Below are 18080 nucleotides of genomic sequence, written 5' to 3'. Positions count from 1 at the left end.
ATGTTATATCGAATCTTGTATTTAATACTTATGTGACTTTTACAACTTATAAATGTTGATGAGTTAATATTAATTATTGAAATTTTCAAATTACTATCGTCCCAATATCTTCACTATCATTATGGATCTATTATCTTAAGTGCACAACGTTAAATAACTAAAAACTACTCGTTCAAATGTTTATTTTAATACATTGAAAGTTTCAGAAAAATTGTCTGCTAAATAATTTACAATTTAAAAAGTGGGTTTTTATTTGGAAAACAGAAGTTTGTGTCTCTTTAAAACGCTCCTTATTTTATCTAAAAAAAATTCACAAAGGCTTTAAAATATGGTCCTTAAGTATACTCGGAAATTCCAAAAATCAAATTTTGAATAACTGCGTTTTGAAGAAGAATAGGGAGAATAAACGCGAGTAGCGCGCTTCGTGAATCACTCTGTATAGTTTTGTGTTTAGGGTCGGTCACACGCACGCTAAAACCAGCCACCAAGATATTTCGCACCGCACGTTGTTCCCTGAACGCATTATGCCAGCGAAGTTTATTTCCATTCCTGTGATTCGTCTTGTTATTTGTATGCAGTAGGTTATACGTGATCACATCGTATTATTATTATATTGCCAACGATTTGCGATTCCGCACGAAATTACTTTGCGATGGTGCCAATCAAGAATATTTGTACCGATTTCATGTTTAGAAGAATTCCAGATAAATACGTTTACCGACATAACTATCGTGTGCGACCGCAGACTGTGGTAGCAGATATAAATATAAGGTATCTACGATGAAAGCCATTCGATGAATACACTATACAAGATGCAGGGTGATTGTTTATTTAATAATTTCGTATCGTTAAATCACTATTTCTATTTGATTTACCATAAAATGTACAATATATGATGAATACAAATTCAATCTGAATTCGTTTCATTAATTCCATTTTTGTCATTAGATTTGTCCCAGATATCAAGAAAAAAAATTTGTATCGATAATTGTAGATTTTTTTTTTATATATGTCTACAGATTTTTATTATAATCCATTTTCTATAAAATATTTACACTACTAATAATAATTAATACACATTGTGCATCTATAATATCGATAATTATTATTTTTTAATTAAAGTCTAGTTTAAAATAATTGAAAATATACTGATTAATTTTTATACGTGATTAAATCGTTAAAAATTCGTTTTATTTAATCAAATCATTTGAAATTATCATTGTTTATTCTTATTATTATAATTAGTGAAAATAAGTATATATAACGGTGAAAAATCAACGTTTGTATGAAATCGTGTTACTTTCGAGAACTGGATAAAATACTTTTGTTTGACGAAAATGTTCGATATTTTTTAGTAAAAAGGTAAATTGTTTGGAATAGTGTATCACCCCAATATGTAGCATGTATTCAATACATCGTATACATTTTAGATTTCGAGCGTACGTAATAGTTTTACAAAGGAATGTTTTATTTTATTTCATCTTATTTTTTTTTTTCGTGCATCTGCGACCGTTTTGTTTCGGCCTGCGATAGATAGAATGACCTGAAAATGATTCTATGGCGTACTAGCAGTATTTATTCAAACATAGATTACATATCATATGTCGGAAAAGTCGTTTTGTTTTTCATGTTTCCATAATATATTATATAATATATATTGAACAATAAAATTACAACCTTTTATCAATTCCATAACATCAAAAGCAGACTATTCTTGAATAATTTATGTACTTGAGACATTGATTAAATTATTTTCTAATAATATGCATTCAAAGTTTAAGTGAACCGAGTATTAGAGGACCAAAACTTTGAGAAATACCTGACAATTACACTTCACTCATATAAACTTCAAATGATTTTCATAAAAAATACATATAATTTAAATATATAATACCTATGTACTTATATTAAATACTCGAAATATATAAATACAATTTATTACAAAAAGTATTCTGCTTCTGATTATGAAGTTAAAATCAAATAGATGTCATTAAAAACAATTTGAAAAAAAAACTTTATCAACCACCCACTATTATAAAAATAAATAGATTATTTTTAATAACCACCTGACATTAAACTTGTGGATGCTACATAGTGTTTAACAATTAAAAATATTTAAGCTTCAATATCGGTACATCTCTTTTCACTCTTATTTAAATCTAGTTTTCTCTATCACTCAGAAGCTACCGTGTAACTGGAAACTGTCGTTTTTCTTGTAAAACGTTAAAATTTACACGTATACAAAAAACATCATATCTATATTCACGGTGAGCGTCAGTCCTGTAGAAGTGAATTTTGGGGAAGAAGCTTAGGGAAGCGACAGTGTAATTTTAATACGTGTTAATTAATATTTCTAGTATCTTCTCCAATTTTTAATCATACTTACGCCAATGAGCCTATGTACACAGCGGTCACCGCAAATTCGTGTTAGTAAACGATATCGCTTTACGATTGAGCGGTTTTATAACGTTTGCGCGCGCACAAAACTACATTTATACACATTTGCGCTAACACACAAGTGTTTGTGTGTGTTGGTGAATAACAGTTATTTCGGTCGTATAAATACATATATGTATATGTATATGTATATATATTATATACTCACATTAAACGCGGCGAATCGTTCGGCCGAAACGACGACGGTTGCGTATTAAAGCGCACATCGGTGCGGGGCCATTCGTTATTAATTATTATTATACACACCTTTACACGACCCCTTTTGAGTGCGCTGGAATATATAGGTATAGGCGCGTAACATACTACATGCCATCTATGCCATCTAGGCCAAAGCAAAAGCGGCTTCGGTGGCGAGTAAAACGTATTAAGCCGCCGCGGTGGACTAATAAAATATACGCTCGCGGAGCAAACAGGGGCGCGCCGATTATTATATTAGTGGGGTGTTCGAAATTATTTTTACCTCTCCTGTGTACGATCAGGGTTCTTGAAGAGTAATCGGTTATACGGCGTATCAAAGTTGCGTAACCAAGTTACATTTGTAACTTGTAATCGGCTACGTATTATTTTTAATTAACTTTGAATAAAACAAGCATTAATCCAAAGTTACGTCTGAGTAGATAATAATTGGAAAATATGAATATCACTCTTGTTGTATGTTTTAACAATTAAAATATTTCGTGTGATGAAGATATCGATATGAAAGTTACATTATTTTTCAAAAAATTTCGATACAACTATTGTCTATTTATTTGAAGTTTGAACAGTATCTTTCGGCCATGTGTTATTTAGAAATTATTCCATAGCCGATTCAGTTGATATAATTCTATTTCATAAAGTATGTGTCGTCTATAAATCGTCTATAAATCTGTTCGAGTCTAAGAAAAAAGATTTTATAGGTGTAAGACACAATGAGTTTAATAAGTTTAATTTAAATAATCTAATATCCTCAGATTCGAATAAATTTGATTTTGGAAATCAAAAATACGTCAATAACACTAAAAAAAAATTTTAAAAAATAAGAAAATACACATCATCGATGCCTACCTAATGGCTATTACACTGTATAGTGACTTACGATGTTCCTATAGGTGAATGTATGACTTTGGAGTGATGACACCATCGACCTGTAAGTAAATAGACTAATAACAGAAAGAGAAAAATGAAGTCCAGGAGCCAATATTGTTGAAAAAATACAACATATAACTTGAGACCATTTATACCAAGAAATAGCAAGAGAGAGAAAGAGAGAGGGAAATTTTAAAACAAACATAAAAAAAATGATAGCATACGAATATACTTTAGGGCCCACCGTTTGCACAGGTATAAATTATATCCCTTCCTAACAATATTGGCTCTTAGCAACCTGTAGCCGAATATAGGGTCTGAACAGTCCATGTATTAATATAACGTCTATGCTAGCACCACTGGCCCCTCTCCTTATGCGGTAGGAGTAGAGGAGACGTAAGTATGTTTGCGTCTATATAAAATCAGCATACATTTTATTTTAAACATAAGTGTTTCAAACGCCAATTGTATTTCACTGGATGCAGTGACGTGGTAGTAGAATCAATGTTTTTGTGACCTTTGGTTTTATTGATTTTTTAGAATTTATAACTGAAATTATGTATTTTTTTCACGTTTTATTTATACAGTATTAAAATATAATATTTTTATAAAAATTTACATTGTAAATAAACATTTTATAATAAAATTTCTTTTCTCCGGCACATTACGACGTGCATTTACAACCACCTACTTTCTAAAATCAATCAAATCACTATTTTTCTATAACTTTTTATACGCCTTATTAAGATATAAAGTCTTTACTACGATACGACACAAGAATATTATATGATAATTATAAGCTTATGACAGTTATATTCAAGCTGATAGTCGTTTGTTTTATCAGGTTAATTTTTCGTTGAGTTGTCAATCAATTTGTATGTCATAAAATATTTTTATTCTAACAAATTTACAAAACATAATATTGCACATTTTGATGAAAAGAATGAAATATAAAGTGTGCGAATCTTTGAGCTTCAATATTCTAAAAAAAAAAAAAAAACTATCCATTTTTAAAATTAAAAAAGCCTTATTCTTACTTAAAATATTATGTAAAAATATGTTATGACAAGCAATATGTCACAGTGGGTACACATGTGTTGGATAATATCGTTATTACATTGCACTAAGCACTCGGCGTCTCGACTTGATGGCTACTTAAGTATAAGTACTATATTTGTTTGTATGGAACGGTGAAAATAAGAAACAAAATTAAATATCAATATTATATAGTTATGATGTATTTTATAAATTATAATCAAACAAAATTGCAATATCTTATCTAATTATACAAACTTTATTTATTGTATTATAATATTTATTTATGTTTAAAAATTAGTAAAGTGTGTTTAGTGTTCAATTAACTAACGGCTTGCTAACAATAAAAAAAATTATATACTTTTTTGCAATTATATTTATACAAAGGTATACTAACTTTTTTTTTATATTTCAAGGTCAAGTGTGATTTAATATCAGTAATTAAATATTGTTATTCAGTAGTAATATAAGTAACTGAGATTGTGTTAATGGTAGACATTAATATGCGAGTAATGTGCATGTTTGATCCTAATTTACTTTGAAACTACTTATTCTTGACGGTTATAAAATATGTAATTTAAATATTATATATATATATATATATATATGTATGTGTACGAATATTTAAATTTATTTTAAACTACTTAAATCTATAAAATTAGTTTTTATGGTTTGAGGTTCCGCTTAAAATATGACGGATAACATCGATGACTAACTTATTTTTGTTTATCAAGTTTTGAACATTAATCCGGTATTACCATATACGCGTCTTCTTCCTTTCCTCGTGATATTTATTACAAATAAAATCATCTTTTATATTTCATATGATAATATTTACAACCTTAAACTTTAAAAATTGATAAGACTTATTGTTTTCATCACTAAAACTTATTGCAACCATAACCGCTGTTAATATCTTATATCTAATAATATTTTATTTAAATACAACCAATATCGTGTCTTTAGATTCAATATTAAAATTTATTTACTTATTACTTTATTATTACCTTATTACTAAACCAAATTTTGGAACATCAACTTTGATTTTACGTTTACTTTTTTACAATATTTTAATATGTATATGTTTTGTATATTTAACATTGTAATTTATAAATATATATTTTATCACAACACATTTCAAGTATCATAAAAAACTAATAATTGTCTTAATTTAAAGTTCTCATTATGTCAATTTTCTCTAATATTAAAGGTAATAAATCAAAATTAATTTATATAAACTCAAATTTTACAAATAGACCGGATAGAAAAAACAAAATATAGTGCGCTGATATCGTCTTCATCTAATATTATCTTAATTTGTGATATAATCTTTTAGTGGTTATTTTATTTTATTTTTTTTTTTTTTGATTTTGTAATCGTTTCATATTTGGCATTGTAATTTATTTATTCGTAGAGATCGGTGTGTAGGGACGTGGTGTGACATCCCCTAAACATCTCTCGGGACCAGCCTTGGTAACAATAACAATTAATCAATAAAATGCGACGTGAAAATCTTGTGAGATATAAAAATTGCCAGAGCTGTTAAATGTAAGCTAAAAGCAAGTATGGAGGGCTTCCTTCCCCACGAGTATATTTGGCATAAATTTGTTTAACGCTTCGCCTCGAAAAAAAAATTGAATTGCGCCTACGGGCGTTTCATACTCATCTTCTTATAATTTGTTATGTACATATTATAATATTTACTAAAAACGACTTTCAAGATACGTAAAGTTTACGAAAACGCTTGTATTTGATCATTTACAATTCCAGTAGCCGTCGTCTTCTATGGATTAATGTTTGTCATTTCGTAGTCACTTCTAGTTTCGCTAAAACTCCTTCTCAAACACGACTCATCGTAAATTCATCCTTACAGACTATGCATTTCTCATTAATTATGTCAACAGATCCTTGGTATTGGTTCGACGTTTATTGCATGTCTTCGATTCGCAATTTATTTTTCTAAATTATAAATCATCAACTCCACCTGCCTGTTGTTGTTCTGTTTAATAATGTTGACTTTTGTGTGTATAATTTATAAAATATAATTTATAGGCGATGCTTATAATATCTGTGACACTATATGTGTTGCAGTCACTCTACACGCTGATCCTAAAATCCTTAGCCACCTTTTCACCGTATGGGTATTTTAATTCATTTTAAATATCACCGAGATAATATTCATATTTTTAATTAATTTACATTCTCAAATATATGTATATAAAGTGAATGTAATTTTATATTTTTTTTTTTATTTAATCTTCAAAAATATGTTAAGCTTACCTTCTTAAAATTCATTAAATTCATTATCTACGCAACACCGACATTTTTATACATAATAACATTTCAATAATAATTATAAACTTATAGTACATAATATTATGTATGGTATACTATATTAAAATTTTATCTATACAAACAAAGTCATTTTCTTAGCATACTCATTATGTTTTAGAAATTACTAATTAATTATTAATTACAACGCATACAGTTTGGGTTAACTAATGTGACAATAACTTTAATATTCATTAAACGTATTACAGACACAGGGTGTGCTACTAATATTTATAGTGGCAAATATGTGTTAATCTATATAACCTTATTTTTATGGAACTTCCTATATACATCCCTGCACTATGTTCGTAACTTTGAATTTTGATTCCTCGCATTCGGTTGTCTGAAAAATATGGTAAAAATTCTTTATTCGTTTGAACACACTATTTATAATATTTCCGTTAAATATAAATTTAAAAATATTATTTTATTTTATTTAAATTAATTTTGGTTACAGGATATAACCAAGGGCCGTTCACAACTCAACAAACACCGGTATTTAGTGGCCAAGAATCAACATCTGATGATTTATTATACCATCAAATCATGCAAGACGCCATGTGTTATGCACCTACTTTAACAAGAGACTTGGAATTACCAATGTTAGATGAAACATTTGAATTATCCGAACACTACACTAGTCCACCACCAGCAGGTATACATCGAAGATCATACATATTAGCCACCAGACAAGACAGCAGTAAAGGTAAAATTTATATTTTTCAAAAACGATTGAATCTTAATTTGCTTATTTTTATTTTATAAACAGCAATTTTTTTAAATAATACTTAAATTTTATAAATAAATCAAGAGAAATTTAACATACACACTTTATTCATTTTGAGAAGTTTAAAATTGCCGTTTTTCTTAAATAAAAACAATACGTCTAGTATATGCAATGAATATAAAATTAATTATTTATCTAACTCGTTCAATGAACAACAAGACATCAAATTATAACCAACCTATGTTGAGCATTTTAACTGAAAACATTTTTTGCAAAGTAAAACTGTGTAACGTAAACTTAATAATGATACAATATAATATTCATGTATCATCAATCACTATTATTTGTTATTGATTGATGTTTCTAATTTATTTAATTTAATCTAGAACTTAATAACTAGAACTAGCGTTTAAGTATTAAGTTCAAAGGATAGATTTATACATTTTATAAAAAAAATAAATCACTTAAATTTAAAATAAATAATTTAATCAGTCATAAATACTATACTTATAATACTTATACATATAAAATTGTACGTTTAACATTTTCATATCAGTTTTAACTGATAGCTAAATAATGAAAAAAAAAACATTTTCTTAAACTATGTAAAGAACATTTTATTTTAATAGCTTAATTTTTAATATAATGAATTCGATTTTCTTTTATAAATACATTATTTTAGTGATTAAACTGTATATTTTATTTTAACTTTGACTGTCCAGACGAAATTGACGATCAAGATGAAACGTGTTTCTTGAAACAGAATAATAAAGATTTAGTAATTGATGAAAAGTCCAAAAAGAAACCTTGGATAACTCTTGTATCTTATGTGGACGAATTAACCGTGGGTGGAAGAAGAGACTCCCGAGGAAATTTCGTTGATGCAGCTCCTAGTTTTCCAGGGTTTGGCAGAAATAAACAATCAAAAGCTCCACTAGAATGTTTTCCTTTTAGTTGCTATCAAAGGTATATTATGCATTTTTTTATATTGAATATATTTAAATAAAATTGTACAATGACCATAAAAAATAATACAATTTATTAGAGTAATTATTAAATTATTTATAATATACTATTGAAATATTTTTGTTAATAATAAAGCATATTAATGTTTAGGATTGGGATAAAAAAAGAATGGGTCGATACTTGTTTTGGCGACCGATGGATGACTTTTCGTCAGAAAACTCTCGTAGTAGTAGATACTCCGATATTTGAATGGTTTATACTAGTGTTGATTTTTGCGTCAAGTGTAACTTTATGCTTTGAAGATATTTATCTGGATGAAAATCAAACGCTCAAAACTGCATTATATTGGACTAATTTTACGTTTTGTGTTATTTTCACTATTGAACTTATGCTAAAATGGATAGCGTTAGGAGTTTATAAATACTTTAAAAGTTTTTGGACGGCTTTAGACTTCATTATTGCAATGGTGAATATAAATAAATATTAGATGATATAATAGGTTTAATTTGATTTTTTTTTTCGAAACAGATGTCAATTTTCAGTTTACTAATTGATGAAAATGAGAATTTAAAAGTTCTACGATCGTTAAGAACTCTACGAGCTTTGCGACCACTCAGAGCTATATCGAGATGGCAAGGGATGCGGGTAAGTACTCGAAGTCCAAAAATACTTTTACATTAAAAGTAATATAATATGAGCTTATTTTATATATTACTAGATAGTTGTGAATGCTCTGATGTATGCAATTCCATCAATTTTTAACGTTCTGCTGGTTTGCCTTGTGTTTTGGTTGATATTCTCAATCATGGGTGTACAGTTTTTTGGTGGAAAATTTTTTAAGTGTGTTGACGACAACGGAGACCGTGTATCCGTAAACGTATGTACTTGACGTGTTTTTTTTTTTTTTTTTTTGTTATTGGTGTTAAATTAAAACTTTATAATTTTTGTAGATTGTCAATAATCGCAGTGACTGCATGCTCCATAACTATACTTGGTTAAACTCAAAAATATCATTTGATAACGTGGGCATAGCTTATTTGGCTTTGTTTCAAGTTGTAAGTTTATTCGTGATGTTTATTAATATTTTAGAAGAAATGTACTCACGCTACACTGTTATCAAAATAATGATATTTATATTTTCATTAAAATGTAATTATATTTTCTTATACTATACCATATTTTTTAATATTATATTTTCAGGCTACATTCGAAGGATGGATGGAAGTAATGGCAGATGCTGTAGATGCTCGTGGTGTAGACTTACAACCCGAATATGAGGCAAATTTATATGCTTACATATATTTTGTGATATTTATTGTGTGTGGAGCATTTTTTACTCTTAACCTTTTCATCGGTGTTATAATTGATAACTTCAACATGCTAAAAAAAAAGGTACACATTTTTTTTTTTTTTAATGAGGTTACGTCATTTGTATGTTAATGAACTATCTGTTGCAGTATGAAGGCGGAGTATTAGAAATGTTCTTGACTGAAAGTCAAAAGCATTATTACACGGCCATGAAAAAACTAGGCCGGAAAAAGCCACAAAAAGTAATTAAGCGTCCAGTCAATCAATTTATGGCAATATTTTACGATTTATCAAATTCCCGAAGGTCTATTTATTTATAATTTATTTTTACGAATTTCCAATAATTAAAACGTAAATATATATTTCGTAGGTTTGAGATAGCAATTTTTGTGTTGATTTTTTTAAATATGCTGACAATGGGTATTGAACATTATAATCAGCCTGTTCCTGTGTTTTTCATATTAGAAGTCTGCAACGCATTTTTTACTACTGTTTTTGGATTAGGTAATTTATTATTTTACAAACATATCATTACAAAATTGCAAAATTATACAGGTGTAAATTACAACATAATATATATTATAACTTTTTTTTCACAGAGGCTTTAGTGAAAATTATTGGTCTTCGATTTCATTATTTTACTGTTCCTTGGAATGTTTTTGATTTTTTACTCGTCTTAGCATCCGTTCTTGGTATACTTATGGAAGATATTATGATCGATTTTCCAGTATCACCAACACTTTTGAGAGTAGTTCGTGTATTCAGAATCGGCAGAATATTACGATTGATTAAGGTGAAATAATAATAAATTATTACTAGTTACTACTAAGTATTCATAATCAAATTAAATTTTTAGTCAACTTTTGTAATTGTGTTATTATTTATTACTTTAATTAATTATTTGAATTTTAGGCCGCCAAAGGTATACGTAAACTTTTATTCGCCTTAATCGTGTCTTTACCAGCACTTTTTAATATTGGCGCACTTCTTGGTTTGATTACTTTTATATATGCCATTATTGGTATGTCTGTTTTCGGGCATGTCAAAAAACAAAAAGCCATTAATGACATGGTAAACTTTGAGACTTTTGGTAGAAGTATGCAACTATTATTCCGGTTAGTACATTAATAGTGTTTTCTTGAAATTCCAAAAAGTTATTTCAAACCACATCTGTTTATTGTAGGCTGATGACATCGGCCGGGTGGAATGACGTACTCGAATCCCTTATGGTACAACCACCGGATTGTGAACTAGAATCTCCAGGACTTCCAAATGGCAATTGTGGACACCCTATTCTTGCGATAACGTACTTTACGAGTTTTATTATAATAAGCTATATGATCGTTATAAATATGTACATAGCTATTATATTAGAAAACTTTAACCAAGCTCATCAAGAAGAAGAGATCGGCATTGTAGAAGACGATCTTGAAATGTTTTACATCCGATGGTCTAAGTAAATTGGAAAATACCAAAACTTTTTTAATCATATAGTTTTAAACATCGTTTTTTCTATTTTAGATACGATCCGCACGCAACGCAGTTCATAGCATTCAATCAAATATCTGATTTCATTGCAAGCTTGGACCCACCATTAGGCATACCTAAACCGAATATCGTGGCTTTAGTCAGCTTCAATTTGCCAATTGCGAGAGGCAACAAGATACATTGTTTAGACATACTCCATGCACTCGTCAAACACGTGCTTGGTCACGTCGACGAAACGGACGAATTCAAAAAAGTAATCGATAATCATTGCACTTTTTTATTATTATTATTATTATATAATGTTTTTATAATGATTTTAAATTTTAATATTTGTGTTCAGCTACGAGATCAAATGGATGTGAAGTTTAAAAAACAATTCCCAACACGTAAAGAACTGGAAATCGTGTCATCTACGCGTCTGTGGAAACGACAAGATAAAGCCGCGAGACTAATACAACGAAGTTACCGAAACTTCCGAAGGTATTGTATTTGTTTCGCATTACTTAGATAAATAACAATCCATCAACGCTATCTACTTTGAACACTTTTCCAATCCGTAGTTTTAATATTATTAACCCAATTTATACCTTTTCTTGTCTTTATTTGCTTTTTTATATCTGTATCCTTTCCATCATTATATTACATTTTTGATGATTATATTATGTAAGCCAAACTTAATTTTTTGTCATTGTAAATGTATTATTTATTTTCTATAAGACTACTTTAAAATAATTCACGTTTAATCAACATTTGTAATCCACTTGTGATATTAATTACTATACATTCTAAACTATGTATAGTCATCATTCACTAATATTATATAATAATGATCAAATATTATTTTTTTTAAACACAAAGTTAATTTTTTCGGAATATTTTTATAGTTACAATAATTAATTATCCAAATTTTTCAACATCGTCTATCTACATTAAAATAAAAATTGTTTAGGAGGAAAAAAGATCTGACGGATTTGTGTTCGGATACGCAGTCTTCAAGCCCCGGAGGTTGGCAGTCACGTCTTTCATCATTCTTACATGTTAAAGGCATGTCAATCAGTGGTATTGGAGGAGGTATCGGTAGTAATTCTAGAGCTTCGTCCAGAAAATCTTCCAGAGCCTCCGACACGTCTGACATATCTGAACTAGGAGCGTCTCTCTGGCTTAACCTTCCAATGTTTTTATTATCTAACGCTCAGTTAGATACAATAAGCAAAAACGAAGAGCAGTCACCCAAGAAAAAATCAAAGTAAGTCATCAGTGCACTAATTTTTATATTTATATATTTTAAAAGCACTAATTGAGCACTAAAACTTGACAGTATAGCGGGATTTGGTGCTTTTTATACTTCCGCTAACTTCACGGACCTAGTACCAACCCATACCAATAAGTTGAGTTTAAAAAGTACCTATATGTTGTTTTTTTTTACAACAGCCACAAAAACAAAATATAGGTACCGCTAAAGTTGTTAAATAAAAACGTATTTGAATAAGAATTACCTAATTAAATCATTTAATATACAATATAGATGTAAGGTTTTTGTTGAATTAATTAATTTAAAATTAATTTCGAATAACACGTTTTGATATACATTATCTTATTATCAATGTGCATATTTTAAAATTATTATTTCTTTTCTCTATGAACAGTATGAACAATCGTGGTATTGACTTTTGGATTTCAAAAAGTAAACTATATTCTTAAATTCTTAATGCTTTAGAATGTATTGTATTGTTAATTTACGGTGATCAAAACATACATTTTTCATGAAGACACTTTCAATGGAAGTAGTATAATTTAATAAACCAAAGAGGATCTTTCTATAATAACAAAACAATGTTCTTATGTATTCCATATTTAATTGATTCGATTACATAACTTGCAAATTTATTTTCTAGCTTATCATTTTCTATACAAATAAAAACCAAAATATTTATTCATTATATTGATAATGTTACATTTGTTTGTATGAATAAAATTAAATATTTAAAATTTTACATATACTCATAACTTATTTTAATAATTATCATTTAATTTTATACTAAATGTATTAATGTTAATTATTATAGTTATGCATATCATAAACACTTAATAGACATAATTTGTTGTTACTTATTATTAAGTACCTACAAGTTAACCATGTTTGAATTTGGACGTATAATGAATATTAATTAATGGAAAAGGTATATAAATACATGTTGTGAAGGATTACACAATTTGTGAGTTAAACTATACCAAAACTTGAAATGTTAATTATTATAACAATACAATAAAGATTTTGAAATACAATTTTAACTTGATTGTGTATTTAACGAAAAAGTTTATCTATAAATTAAGGCTAGAAAGATATATTTATTTGATAATATAAACTAAAAGAAAAATAATCTTGTTTTAAAAAAAAAAAAATTTTAGATATACTAATTAAAATCTTAAACATACACGATTGAATAAATGGCATTAGATAGAAACGCATTTAAAAGTTTTTTTTTTTTGTTTTTTTTATAAAGCGATACGAATACATTTTAATTAATAAGGAAAACACTTGAACACGTTGCATTAAGTAGGTTATAACTATAATTTTATAAAACTTAAAAAAAAAGCTTTAATCAAATGTGATATTTATAATTTCTATTTATATAAAAAAAATATGCCCTGCATTCAAAAAAAATAAATAAATAAATAATAAACAAATTCAACCATTGATTGAACTAGCAGTCTTCAAACACTTAAACGAATAAAAATGTTTTTAACATTTCATCGTTTTTACAAATGACAGGTCTAAAATTTTATATTATTACTTAAAACACATCAACTACAATAATTTATTTGTGACATATTCAGTCGGCATTTAATCGATAAAAACCCACGAATTTTATAAATAGTAACATTAATAAATAATAAGTATATAACATTATTAGTAATCCATTACCGTCAGTAGTGGGCGTCTTTAATAATAGCTCAACACTTGGCAAATAAAAAAATTAAATTAAATTAATGTACGACATTGATGTGATCAAACTAGGCTTATATTAACGCAAGTTTTATTAATTAAACATAATTTTTTACCTAAGCTTTGGGGGTTTTAAACTTAAATAATTTATATTTTCATTTTTATTATAGTTCCGACCCTCATTAGACATGAATTAAAGAATAATGATGTAACCGCTTCTACGTAAATAATATTGTTGAGCCCCATCCGGCACTTGATGCCGAGAAAAAATATTGTATTAAAAATAGTTTAAATCTCTAGTCATATATAGATTCTAAAAGTTAGCTATTTATAAAATATGTATCCTTTTCAATTCCTAAGCATAATATAAGGATAACTAAAAGTAACTTAATAGTTGAAAAATTTTCAAAAAATGTTTTATTACCAAATTATCGTTTTTATTTTTAGTTAAAATCGTATATTGAATTAATAGTTGATTAGTTTTAATATCTACTTACTAATTTTTACTAATCAAATATTGAAATAATTTCACAAATCAAACAGTGATTAAATAAATTAGTTTATATTTAAAGTTCTAATAGGTACAGAACATCCAAGGTTGTCGTGTATGCGATACCAGTATATAAATTCCACTGCAACCGCGGTTTTTCAGTTTTCAAGAAATGTTTTCTACTCATAAAATAAATCATTACCACCATAACAAATGACATAGGTACACGTTCTTTTGACGTAATTTATTTTTTTACGTCTCGGTGTTTTAAACCGTTGGGTCAATTTTTCCGATACTACAGAAAACGTACTAAGATTTTTTTGAAAAACATTTAATTGGTTAATTTTTTATTATTCACACGATTTTACAAAAAATATATGACTTCATAATAAATATTTAGTACGATAAATTATAAGCAAATTGATATTTAGGTAATGCATTAATTATAAAATTCTTATCGCACGACGTTCCGGATAGGCGATTAAACTACGCTATTGTTGAGGTTTCATTTTCCCTATGGGTAACTCATAATCAGGGCTCATGAGTTGATGCATTTACATATCAATCTTACTAAGTCGTATTTAATGCTAGATGACATAGAAATCCATTTCAAGGTATCGTGGTTAAGTAGGTGAAGTTTTATTTTGCATATTTTTGCATATTTAGAGATTTTTTGCCTATTTGTCATATTTATGCGTTTTTTTCATTTCATTAGACATATTTAGCGTATTTTTGGCCAAAATTTTAATGAAAATTACAATAATTTATATTTTTGTACTGTATTAAATATATGGTATAAGTCGCAATCGTAAAATTATTAAAAAAAAAAATACAGTAGTCACTATTTCATTTGGTTAATTAGTGTATCGTACCCGCGTTAAGCAATAAATTAGTGAAAAATATGTTATATGAAAAAGTCTTATCTTCTTAATACTTTTAAAATGGTTTATTTTCAATAATTTTAGTCTTTTTTTCTTTTAATTTACTTATTTTAAGTGTTTAATTTTACATTTTTAGTTCATATAAAAAATGCATATTTCCCCAGTTTTTATTACATAAGTGCGTGCATATTTAGGCATTGCTTAGAACATGAATTTACGAGCCCTGCTCGTAATAAATAGTATTGATATTTTATAATAATCCGGGCCGTCACTAAACTTTGCAGTCCAAACGATAAATAACTAGAAGTTCTCTATTTCCTCTACCTTAAAATTTTAATGAGGCTCGAGTGTCTTGTTTAATATTATGATTTTTACGGAAAATGTTTAAAAGAGTCGTTACATTGATTTCTACTTTTGTAATTCAACGAAAGCGGAAATCACTGACAAAGTTAAGGTTTAGTGGTGGCGCGACGCCTCGTCATCTCAAAAGGTCCTCGGCATTACTTGACATCTATAGCAAATTCGATCTTTCCACACATCTACGTTTGGCTTTGTCCCACCACTGCTGTTTGAGTTCGCCAGAAATGGTCGAATAAAAATCAAACAACAATAATCCACGAAATCCATCTATTGGTGTATCATAATATATACAAAGGTGCGGAGAATAATACGCATATCTCGCCCCCGTAGGATACGCCCCTGGGCCCTCGGGCTACAGCGTTAGGCCGTACCACCTACCGTGTGTCTGTCGTCGTAGACCTGACTCTGACGACCCCGTTGTTGATTTTATTGTGTTTACAGCGTCGAGGGAGGTGGCGGCGGCCCGGTGCACATCACGATCAGCGAACCGTCGCCCGAGGCCAAGCCGAACGCGGTGCTGCCGTTGTCTCTGGACGGAGTCGGCGACTTGGCGACCGGAAGCGGCACGGCGGCGGACCGGAAGCAGCAACAACTCCAGCAACAGCAGCAGCAGCAACAACACCAGTTAGGCCAGCAGCAGCAACAGGCGGCGGCTAACGTGAGCATCACCATAACGGACGCGTCGCCGGTAGGCACGTGCGACCCAAAACCGTTGCCGTCGGCGAACGCGCAACAGCAGCAGCAGCAGCAGCAGACGGCGGCGCACAGCAAACGGTTAGCGTTCCGACGGGCGAGCGAAGCGAAAATCGTACAGCACAAGGCGCTGGTTCACAAGACGTCCGAAGGGCCGCACAGCTGATGGGAATTAAAACGACACGTATAATACATATTATAATAATATATCGTTAACAATAATTATATACACCTAACCCACCAGATATATATATATATATATATTATACACTACATACATATATGTATATATATATATATGGATGTATATATTCATATATATACATATAAATATAAAAAAATAAGTACTATACTATATACCTAACCGCCGGAGTCATCGTTATCGTTGTCGTCGTTGCAGCAGTTGTTGTTGTTTGTTGTTGTTGTTTTTGTTGTTGTTATTTTTTACTATTATTATTTATTATTATTATTTTTATTATTACTATTATTATCATTGTCGTTTTCGTCCGTTTACGGCGGCCACGGTTATGTTTTATGTATAAAGCTGCGTGTACAGTCCATCACCCCGCCGCACCCGCCTACTGAAAGCTCCGCCGCCGCAAAAATCGCCAACGCAGCACATACGATTTAGGAATACACCACACAGACCGACGACGTCGACCCTATCATCTGTCTGCAGTATCTTACCGATCGTGTGGCGGAGACGTCGTCGTGTTTAAATAATACGTCCTGCCGTTACAGATTCTTAAGACCACCCACACGGATGATTCGATCCGTTTTATATGTACATCGTCCGAAGTAGGTGAAAATTGCGTACCCGGCAAAAAAAAAGGTCACAACCGTACGCACGTGCGCGTGAATTGCGGCTCGGTTGTTTTTGAAACGCGCGTAAATTGCGTTTTAGGAAATTTAAATTTAAAAAAAAAAACGTGCAAAGTGATGCGAAGATAGTTTAAAAACTCGGGGAACAAAAAGTAGAAAAATTATGAAAAAATATACATAAATTAAAATTTACGGGAAAATATGAATGAACTGCAAACTAAAAAAATATACATCCGAGCGGAAATTAACATACGTTTGTTCAAATTTTTACCGGTTGGTCGTGCGTGATACTAAATTTTAATAATTCATTGTTTTATTCACATTAGCGACTTCAAACATAGCGAAACCAATGTCAATTAAATTATATTTCCAGTTCTAGGTTTGAAAAACGGAAGAAACTATTGATCCTCCAAATATATCCTTAGACGTGATTTACGTACGAATAAAAATATGTTTAGGCCGCAATTTACAGCGACTCATTTATCGTCACTTTAAAGTCAACAATGCTCG

At 29.4% G+C, this 18080-nt stretch overlaps 1 protein-coding gene across 2 annotated transcripts in view; it reads left to right on the top strand.

Annotated features, from left to right (window-relative positions):
• Positions 1-16965, top strand: part of LOC112598600 (sodium channel protein 60E-like) — a 112974-nt gene extending 96009 nt beyond the window's left edge. For both annotated transcript variants that reach the window (XM_025345131.1, XM_025345129.1), the window contains 16 exons: positions 7346-7594; positions 8338-8581; positions 8732-9047; positions 9110-9226; positions 9300-9458; positions 9532-9636; positions 9782-9973; positions 10039-10193; positions 10260-10393; positions 10489-10682; positions 10802-11004; positions 11073-11345; positions 11411-11630; positions 11718-11857; positions 12327-12623; positions 16497-16965. In XM_025345131.1, the coding sequence (XP_025200916.1) occupies positions 7346-7594; positions 8338-8581; positions 8732-9047; positions 9110-9226; positions 9300-9458; positions 9532-9636; positions 9782-9973; positions 10039-10193; positions 10260-10393; positions 10489-10682; positions 10802-11004; positions 11073-11345; positions 11411-11630; positions 11718-11857; positions 12327-12623; positions 16497-16914 (3416 nt within the window). In that variant the 3' untranslated portion in view covers positions 16915-16965. The remainder of the gene's footprint in view (positions 1-7345; positions 7595-8337; positions 8582-8731; positions 9048-9109; positions 9227-9299; positions 9459-9531; positions 9637-9781; positions 9974-10038; positions 10194-10259; positions 10394-10488; positions 10683-10801; positions 11005-11072; positions 11346-11410; positions 11631-11717; positions 11858-12326; positions 12624-16496) is intronic.
• The last annotated feature ends 1115 nt before the right edge of the window (positions 16966-18080 follow it).

The sequence above is a fragment of the Melanaphis sacchari genome, unplaced genomic scaffold (assembly GCF_002803265.2).
Source record: "Melanaphis sacchari strain LSU unplaced genomic scaffold, SCAv2.0 Contig48_pilon_pilon, whole genome shotgun sequence".
Classification (NCBI taxonomy): Eukaryota; Metazoa; Arthropoda; class Insecta; order Hemiptera; family Aphididae; genus Melanaphis; species Melanaphis sacchari.
Note: the sequence above shows the minus strand (reverse complement) of the source record. Positions and strands in the feature narration are given on the sequence as shown.